This window comes from Lathyrus oleraceus, chromosome 2 (genome assembly GCF_024323335.1).
Source record: "Lathyrus oleraceus cultivar Zhongwan6 chromosome 2, CAAS_Psat_ZW6_1.0, whole genome shotgun sequence".
Taxonomy (NCBI): Eukaryota; Viridiplantae; Streptophyta; class Magnoliopsida; order Fabales; family Fabaceae; genus Lathyrus; species Lathyrus oleraceus.
In genome coordinates this window covers 7,081,612-7,092,296 of record NC_066580.1, presented here as the reverse complement: position 1 = coordinate 7,092,296, position 10,685 = coordinate 7,081,612, and the positions used below count along the sequence as shown (strand labels likewise).

The window sequence follows — 10,685 nt, the reverse complement described above, 5'->3', positions numbered from 1 at the left end:
TACCAATTACACCCTTTTTTTAAATCTAAAATAGGGTGTAATATATTCTCTTTTTACACCCGTTTTAAAACGGGTGTAAATTCTTCATACATATCTCACCCTTTGAATTTACACCCTATCATAACGGGTGTAATATGTATAAAAAACGGGTGTAAAATCTTCTTTCTGCACTAGTGAATCCTTCTCCTATATCAAAACACCACCATACCAGCATAAACCATCATTCATCCCTAATGTTAAAGTTCCATACAAAATCAACATCCCACCATAACATCAACACACATTCGTCTTTTTATTTTTGCACCCTCTTTTATTCTAAATTTTTCTTTTTTTTAGTTAATGGATTAATTTTTTATTATTGACATGAATTTTAAAAAATACACTTTCTTTTGATAAAACAAACTAATCTTTTTCACAAGTAAATCAGACTTTTCACATTTAAACCAAAGGCTTTTTCTCAAATAAATCAGGCAAAAAATGATTAATTAGTCGTATGCCTATTTTTTCTCTGAGTAATGGGATATCTGTTGTATAGCTTGCATTTCAAGCACTTGTTACTTTCAAGGGACTTTAATCTGATTCATATCAAACCATTAACAATAAAAAATCGGACTAAAAAAGATCTATTGGGTGCATATCCATGTGATCCACGAGTATTTGGATACATGCTATATATCTTGCCTTTTGAATCCACGTCTTCCACCTAAAAACGACTTCAACTCATCAAAACCATTTTCCTCCTCTGCACAACAAACAAACCATTTTTCATAAACAATCAGTGTTTAACCGCTCGAATGCAATCAAAACATTATCCATTCTGACACGATATACAAACAAACGCTTCTATTTCTCAGGCGCGAGGAACAAGCAATGTTTAACTGCTCGAATTGAACCTAAAAATCATTCACTAAACTAAACAAGCAAACAAACATTTGCTACTCAGGACTACGTAGCTCTAAGTTCTCCATCGTACTAGGGGATAAGTAGGAGCGAGATTCAATGTCTCATCAAGCACTCTAATAAAAAACTAATTTCCCCCTTTAATTATTTTTGTAAATACATTGAAAATGTTAGAAGAAATAAAAAATATCTTACGCTAATACTCATATTTGCAAAACCAACTAAACGGTTCCCGTTGGATACAACAGATGTGTGGGGTGCTAATACCACCCCTGGGTATAATCGAGTCTTGAAACTGAATTTGGTTGCGATGATCATATTTTTGTTCTTTTAGGATTTTATCGATGATTTCCCTTTTAAAAAAAACTTTGTTGGCGACTTTGTTGATTTAAAGTGTCTGTACGCTCAAGTATATTTCACGCTGTGACCCGTAGAAATGGGGAAGAATCATGGAGAGGAAGTGGATTGGTTCAATAATAGAATTTCTTATAGGTGATATTGGGGGAAAATATACTATTTTTGTTGAATAAGTTGCTGGAGAGGAGCCCTTGTACCACATTTTATTTTACCGTGTTTAGTCTGTCTATAAAAAATGGTGCAAGGTGAAAGATATGGGTTTTTTAAGAATACTATTGGAACTGGAATTTACAAATCAAGTAGGAGCATTTGGCGGATGATGCAAGTGAAGAGCTCTCAGATCTACATAATTTCTTGTGGTCTATTTCTCTGCAGAAAGATGGTGATGACAAGTTTGTTTGTAAATTAAGCAATGATGGTTGATATACTGTATGGTCTGGTTTTCATGTGTTGACATGTAAGAATTCAGAACCGGATGTCAATTAGAAATGATTATTGTGTTTGGATTAGTTGTACTTGACAAGTCTTCCGTCAAGAATTCTCTTTTTTGGATGGCATCCCATTCTTAATACGCTGCCAACGAATGATTAATTGTCTCTGAGAGGTATTTAGTAGGACAAGTATAATATGAATTGTGTGTTATGTTTTTCGAAGGATGAATATCTAAATCACTTATTCTTATGATGTCATGTCTTTGTCAAGATTTGGGTTAGCATTATAAGGTGGGCGATTGCGAGGTCAACCTTCACCTAGAGGGATTGACTCATTTGAGCAAGTTCTCTAATCTCTTAAAGGAAAGGGTGCCCAATAATAATATCTTGGTCATTTGGTTTGCCATATGTTGGAGCATTTGGTCCATGAGAAACAATATATATTTTAGAGGCGATATGAGAGATGGTATTGTTAACACTAAAGTCTTAGCGTGCCCATGACACATCATTGGTTTAAAGTTTAGGGGGTGTTCTAATTTTTACGAATGGAGTAAAGCACATTTTTTGTATTTTAATTTGAATTGATCTTTCTACCTTTGGGTTGAGCATCCCTAATGCTCTTTTAATACAATCTATAATATAAGAAAAGTAATGGTTGCGGAAATCACATTCTCCCTATTAATATGTTGCTACATGTCCATTTTATTGGTAAAATATGTCAATAATGGATGATTCTTATCCAAATGCAACTTTGTTAATTTTCAATTATTGTTACTGTAATAGCATTAAAACCTGAAGCTTTGTTTTTCACATTATGTTCCCTATTTTGAAAGGAATATAAATAAAAGCCCACTATTTGAAACCATTTCATATATTTGATTTCAAATTCAACTTCTCTCCCCTTTCAAATCAAATAGTACAACAACATCATCAATTCTACTTTTCCTTTCAAATCCGCTATCCATACATCATCTTACCAAAACCCTAGATCAATCATTTCCATCTTTGCAACTTTCCCTAAATCCATTTCTTTTTCTATGGCTCTTCTTCAACCGGTATTGAAAAACTTTTAGTTTTTTTTTCGACGTTGCTGAATGTATGACATCAATTTGCTTTATCTCAAAATAATAAAATATAGTCTTTTGGATGTATTGGGGATTTGAAAGGTTGTGTGTTTAAAGAGGACTTTCTATTTTTACATTCAAAAAAGGTTTGTTGAGAGGGTTTTCTATTTTTTAGTTCTAAAATAGTTTTTTGAGAAGATTTGCAATTTTTCAATCTAAAAATTATAATTGAGGGAGGATTTGCATATTTACCATTCAAAAGTTGCAGTTTGAAGGGTTTATAATTTTCTCCTTAAAAATTGCAATTTAATTAGAGTTTTAAATTTTGTTTTGTAAAGATGAGAAGTTGAATAACAAATTTGTGAATCTTGTTTTTGAATTTTTTGCGCTTTTTTTTTGTGAGTATGCTTCCGCATTCGTAGATTTTTTTTTGTTATTTCCCAACAATTGGTATCAGAGTTAAGATTCTGATCAAGGGGAGAAGGAAAAGTCACCAAATTTTTTGATTAAGTGAAAAAGAAATAGTAACAAAAATTATGATCAAGGGAGGAAGAAGAAAAAAAGATTGAAGAGTAATAATTTTATAAATGTTATGATCTTAAATGCTTTGAAGATGAAGTTGATTACAAAGTGAAGATATGTGACACTTTGGATGGAGGGAGAATTTGTTATGTCCAATAGTATATTCTACCAAGTCTCATATCTTATAGTATAAAGAAAATAGAATTAGAATATTAATATAAATAGAGATAGTTAGTTTGAGTTTTCCAAACAACAATAAAAGGTAATCTTTTGGGTGTATTTGAGATTTGAGTAGTTGTGTGTTAGAGAGGATTTTCTATTTTTCCGTTCAAAAATAGTTTGTTGAGAGGGTTTTCTATTTTTCAGTAAAAGAATATTTTGTTGAGAGGATTTGCTATTTTTCCACCAAAAAATTGTAATTGAGAGAGAGTTTTCAATTTTTCTGTTCGAAAATCGCAGTTTGAAGGGTTTGCAATTTTCTCTTTAATTTTTAAAAAGTTTAGAAGTTGAATAAAAAATTGATGAATCTTATTTTTTCTTTTTTTTTCTTTTTCAGGGTATACTTTGTTGTTTGCAGAAATTTGTTTTTTTTGTTATTTTCCAAACAATTGGTATAGAGTTAAGGTTTTGGTCAATAAAATAAGAAAGTTGATTCAAAAGGTGATACAAAGATTGATTTGAAAGAGTGAAAAGAATATACACAAAAAATAATTCTCTCCAAAGATAACGAATATGTGTTATCATATATAAATGTATGTTCTAATCTATGAAAATCAATCTTTAATCTATGAATTAATGAAATTTTAATATGATTAGTAAAATTGAAAATTTTAACGATATAATTATTACCTTTGCATAAATGATGGATTGAAAAACTCTAAAAGTATCAGATAATTTCAATTTAATAATATAATGCCTGATTTTTTCTGATGCGATCTTTTAATTTTAAAAGTGTATATGTAAAAATTATTTTTTTAAGTATTAAAGAATAAAAGAAATGGTTTTAGTGGGAGAAACTTTATTCTTTTAAGAATTTATTTTAATTTGTCATAATAATATTTATTTATCATTGATAATATAATAAAATATGTGAGACAAATAATTTTTATATACAAAGAGTTTTTTATATATAGGAAAAATTTCAAATAGTTTTATAATTGACTTTATTTTTATATATGAGAAAAAATGTATTCATGATCTAAATATTTTTATAAATGGTGTTAGTTTTATATACGAAAAAAGTTTATTGTTGATCTAAATATTTTTATCAACGGAAAAAATATTGTCGATACAAATATTTTTATAAATGGGAAAAAAGTATATGGTTGATATAAATATTTATATAAACCTCTACAAGTTAATTCTTGATATACACATTTTTATAAATGAAAAATAGAATAAGGTTGATACAAATATTTTTATAAACGGAAAAGAAATATATGATTATTACAAATATTTATATAAATGGTAACAAGTCAATTGTTGATACAAACATTTTTATAAATCGAAAATAATATATTGTTGATACAAATATTTTATAAATCACAATTTTTTATAAACGGTACCATAACAAAAATATTTTTATATAGAAAAAAAAAGTATTGATCTAAATATTTTAAAAACATGATTATTATTGAAAGAGTTTACTATTAAATTAAAATATTTGTATAAATAATATTAAAAAATAATGTGTATACATGAAAAAACTCTATTGTTGATCTAAAGCTTGTTAATTTTCTGTATATCAAATTTTTAGGACATCTTCAATAAAATAAAATAAAAATTATCTAGAAAAAACACGCATCAGACAAGAATTTATGTGTACGCACTTATTTTTTATTAGTTAATTATAAAAAAATATTATTAGAAATTTTAATAGTAAAATATAATTTAGAAGGTAAATAATTTATTGTTCCTTATTATCAATTTTTAAATCAATTTAAAAAAATAAAACTATAAATTGTCATTTCTAATCTTTTAAATACTCTGGGCTTTCTCTATGTGTTACAACTTTTAATGATCAAGAAAGTAAAAAGTAAAAAATAGGATGATGTGCGCGATTATTTTGTTATATATTTTTAATTAATTACAGTTAAAAAATTACCACTTATTATATTTTTACAAAAAAAAATTAGAACTTATTCAAAAATAGTATAAATTATTTTAAATTTATTTATTTTTATAAATTTTAGAACTCGTATTTATATCATTATAGATGGCACGTATCAATTACACATTGTATAGATGCCCATTGTGATTTTGGTTTATCATAACAGTTAATTGTGATCGAAATTTATTATAAAAGATACAAAATTGATAAAAATAAAATAGAAACAGAATATTCCACCCTATTTCCTTTTACGTGGTCCAAAATCAAAATTAATATTGATTGAAATTATTATCTGTATCCTATATATACTTATAAACTACACTGCCAATAGTTAATTTATATTTTTGTCACAAAAACATTGAAGAGATTATAATTTGAGTTTAGATAAGAAATATGGTTTCTAGCATGACGTTTGTGGTCTTTAGCCTCTTGATCATTGTTGGCTTGATCTTTACTAATGTGCTAGCAGTGAATTTGTATGAGACCTCTTCAATCTCTAGAACAGGTCAGTTTTTTAAAAAATAGGATGTAACATGTTTAAATATGTGCATCAGCACTCAGATATTTACAATTTATTGAATAATCCATATTATATTTTTATTTCTTACTAATAAATAAGATGTTGTGGACATTTTGCTATGGTTTCTTTTCATATTACATTTATATTATTTCATAAAAATATTCATGTCATAATATAATATTTGCATTATAAAATGCTATAATATCTATTTAAAATGTAAAATTCTTTGTTAAAGTTTTTTTTATTAAAATGGTTGATAAAGTAAATTTATCAAGGTATATGAATTTATTAAGTATAGGAAAGAGATATTGTGTATGAACAAAATGCCTATATATTTTGTCATTTATTTTAATATACGACACATTGTGTTGTCTTATCATTTTTTCTTAAATTAGTTGTTATTATTTACCTAGACTAATATTTTGGTTATTGAGTAAATATCCTAAAACGATATAGGTATAGATATTATATCTTATCTTTTCTAATGGTTTATTATCATTATTATTAGTTTAGTGTTTGTATTAGTCTTTATGACAATATCAAATTTCTTTTTTATGCAACATCATGGTAAAATCATATCATATTATCGAGAAGTAAATGATGCCCTAACTAAAAAGTGAGTGACTCATTCTAATAATACGTGTATCTTCTAGGGTTATTTGTATTTAATGACTCATTTTTTTGGGGCTTAAGTCCCCCCTTTAATAAAAAAACATAATTTTAAAATAATTGTCAAATATTTTATTTCATTTTTTAATTAATGATACACAATTATCAATATATATATTTTTTAAATCTTGGAATCCGATTTCCTCATTTATATGGACTAATATAATTTGAAACCCTAAAATTTTTCCTAATTGAATCTATGGACTTTTATAACAAAAGTTAACTTTTTTTGTTTATGCATAAATGACAAAAGCTCCGAATATATAAATTGTATTATCATAATCATAAATGAGTTAATTAATTGTTTTAATACTATAAATGAATAATTAATTGATTTTTATTATCTTATGCAGCAACTAGTGTATCTTCACATCTTGATGAAAACTGTGGCAAGTCTACTATTCAAATAAATCAATCTCCAACTGATCCCCTTCCAAGTGGTATTCCAACGTATACGGTTGAGATTGTGAACATGTGTGTCACTGATTGTGCCATCTCTAACATTCATGTTGCTTGTGGCATGTTCAGTTCTGCAACACTTATCAATCCAAACATCTTCATGCGCTTAAGTGAGAATGATTGTTTAGTTAATGGTGGAAACCCCATTTCTAGCGGGGGTGTTATTTCTTTCAAGTATGCTAACACATTTTCTTATCCACTCTCTGTTTCCTCGGTTGTTTGTAATTGATTCTCTATGTGTAAATGTCACCTTTTTTTGGTAGTGGTATTGAATAGATTAAAGTGATTTTGATTAATCTTTTAGTTTTTTGTATTATATCTCAAACTAAATTCATAGAGATCATTTAAGTTTGAGAAAGAGATCTCAAACTATATTTCCTTACTTTCTTGTCTTTTAGTTTTTTGTATTATATCTCTGATTCTACCTCTTTTTTAAAATTAATTAATTTAAAATCATTTTCTATATAAAGAGGTTTAAAAATTAGATATTACAACTCATCTCTCACTCTTATGTTTGGAGTAGTTTGTTCAACATCAACTCCTTTGTAAATTAATTAGTTTATATATTTTTTCTTTGAAAATTTTAAGAGTGTCTTTCTCATATCTATATACTTTGTTGTTTTAGGTGTTAATTTTTCAATTTGTATGACTAACACTAAGAGCCCCTCAAAACTAATAATAAAGAGATATGATGAAACATATCACTTTGACCGAAGCCTCTACCATATATGATAAGACACACCATATTATCATTAAGGGTGTGATTGGTTTGACCGAAATAAGGAAGAAAGAGTTAGGTGAGAGAGAAGTAGAGAAGAGAGAGTGAATTTCTCTTGATTGGTGTAGAAGAGAATAGAAAATGAGTGGGACCCACCACTTTTCATAATCTCTTCAAAAGAGGGAAGAAAGAGATGAGAGGTGTAATTTATTGAGCATATTACATTTATGACCTTATCTTTTATTGATTTAATATATTTTTAGGAACATTTTTATATTCTTAACACTTCTCTCTTTTTTATTTCTCTTATCTTTCTCTAATACCAAACAATACCTGAATTCTTATTTATTTCTCATATCTTTCTCTCTTCTCACACTCTCTCTTACATATTTCTCTCTTCTAATTTTATCTTCACAACCAATTACACCCTAAGAGTATTTGAACTATCCATGACCTCCGCAATATGTATTCAATACTAGGATAATCATATTCTAGTTTTATTATTATTGGATTTAAGGGAATCTTCACCAATGATTCATTTAATTCTATATTTAATATAGTATCCAAGTTATATTTTCTATAATAGTATTATCCATGATGAACCTCTAAGGAACTAAAGTTGATTGATGATTATAAATGATGTTATTCATGACTTTCTTCCACCAGTTTGCAAGAGCATTTGCAACCACCATATATAAAATATTACACAACGAAATTCATCTCCAATATTTTATTTAAGCTTCATCTTTAGGTATCGAGGTAATATTTTTTGGATTGATATTAATGAGGAAGACAGATGATTCTAGCAAAGAACAACCTGAATCGAAGATTTCTGAGACACGTGTGTTCAAAAAATATTGGAAAATTTGATATTAAAGCCATCTAGATCGTGGTAGTCATCATCTTGCATAGAGAAGGTAGAATATTTGAACTCCTTAAAAGAAAAATTTGAAATCAAATTATCAATATCTTCAACAATGATAGTATTAGATGTTGCGTGAGGACTAGGTCACACGAGCTACTATGTCTTTGAAAACGTTTTATGAAATATTCAAGAGAGTAGCAAACATACCTTCAGAAGAGTTGCAAACATCTCCATTTGTATTCACCAATGAAGTGACTATATTCACCTTTTCACTAGTAGTTGCAACAACATAGAAAAACCGAATAACGTTTACTATTTACTAATCTATTTATTCTACTTGGTTTATATCTTATTTACATGTTATGTTATTAATGAAGAATAATTTTGTAAATCTCTTCAATTTTATATATTTTTTCACAATCAAACATGTTAGAATATGTATTAATGTGGTTGTGCCATTCAAAGTAAAACATAATGTTTAGCCAATAAATTATTTTCACGAGAATTGAAACTAGATTTCAATACTATTATTTTCTAACAATGCACACCTCAAGTGTGTTAGGGCTATTCAAAAGGTCAATACGAGAGAGTATTTTTTTTCACTTTAGGCACTTTCATTAAGAGCAACACACCTTTGTGAGAGACACACCACATACTCCCCCAAAATCTTAAGGTGACAGGTGTGTGAATTCTCCCACTTATAAGTGCAAGTCTCCATATTTCTAACAAATGTGGGACTTCCACACACTACTCACACTTGTTATTTTCAACACTCTCCATCAAGTATGAGAATATCCACAATCCTCCCTCTCACGTGGAAGCTCTTTCATCCATATACACTTGGACCACCGATGACACTTATCAAAGGCACACTCTAATCACGACATTGTGGGGTAACTTTTGATACAAGTGTGTCGGTCTCTTCACTCGAACTAGGCTCTGATACTATTGTTGGTGTTATATAGGGGTCAACACGACGAATCATTTTTTCACTTTAGGGACTTTCATTAGGAGTGTCACGCCTAATTTTACCCCTAGATAAATAAATCGATATATTCACGAGACAGTTACATCATGTGCATATCATGACATGCATTTCCTTAGGCATATTTCCTAAAAAGTCATTCAGAATAAAATTTTTGTTTTACATACAGACCGGTTGAATTAATTTTCAATCGCGTGTAAATTAGCGGGCGAAAATTTTCAAGTTCAGGCTGCAACTAACTGTTTTATTCATCTACATTTTGCGTAGGTCAATTTGGCACGCTCATTTAAGTTTTTTTGCATCTGCGAGCGTTCACATTTTAATCAGTTTTAGCCTTTTCATGCAAACATTTTTAATTGCAAAATACGATTCGTGACTGTCTATTTTATTCAATTTCATTTCATGGAGATAATTTTATTGTATTCCTTTTAATTTTTCTTTTTTAATCAAAATAATTGAAAAATAAATAGAGATAAGTGAATTAATTGAATAAATTTATTTGTTTTTATTATAAAATATTGTGATTTTGTCTCATTAATTTTGAACCCATTTTGATTGTTTAAAATTTTTAAGGGTAGTCTTGATATTTCATACATTTTAAAACCCTAGAAAACTAGTATATAAAGTTAAGCATTTTGGCTAATGAAATCAAGCAGACGGCGCATATCACTTATAACCTCACAAACAAAAATAAAAAATAAAAAATAAAATAAGCGAGGGAGGGGAGTACGTGACTCTCTCCTCATTTTTAGAATGAGTACCTTTTTCACTAACCACATTCATTCTCTTCTAACCACATCTCTTTTTTCTTCATTTTCTAAAACACTTCTTCATCTCATACACTCTCTCTCAATGGGCACACTCCCAGGTTGAGATTTCAGAATCTATCTTTTTATTCTGAGAGAATCCATAATCCACCATTTTGTTCTGAGAGAATCTAGAATCCACCATTTTATTATGAGTCATATACTTCAATATTCCACCTTGCTTAATTTTTTATGTGAGCTCCAAATGAGAAATATGTCTTCATAAATGTTGTAGCTATTTAAAATGTCTTCATCATGGTCACCAATTTGACATCATTT

General features: G+C 28.2%; 1 protein-coding gene across 1 annotated transcript; it reads left to right on the top strand.

The window, feature by feature from the left end:
• The first annotated feature begins 5,789 nt into the window (after positions 1-5,789).
• Positions 5,790-7,261, top strand: LOC127121608 (TPD1 protein homolog 1-like). The gene is made up of 2 exons (XM_051052067.1): positions 5,790-5,889; positions 6,927-7,261. The coding sequence occupies exons 1-2, from the start codon at positions 5,790-5,792 to the stop codon at positions 7,259-7,261; spliced, it is 435 nt and encodes a 144-aa protein (XP_050908024.1).
• Positions 7,262-10,685: the final 3,424 nt, after the last annotated feature.

Excerpts from the sequence above, each read along its gene's own strand:
- LOC127121608 (XM_051052067.1), top strand. The coding sequence starts at position 5,790 with ATGACGTTTGTGGTCTTTAGCCTCTTGATCATTGTTGGCTTGATCTTT. Across the intron at positions 5,890-6,926 it reads CTCTTCAATCTCTAGAACAG|CAACTAGTGTATCTTCACAT; the intron begins GTCAGTTTTTTA and ends TATCTTATGCAG.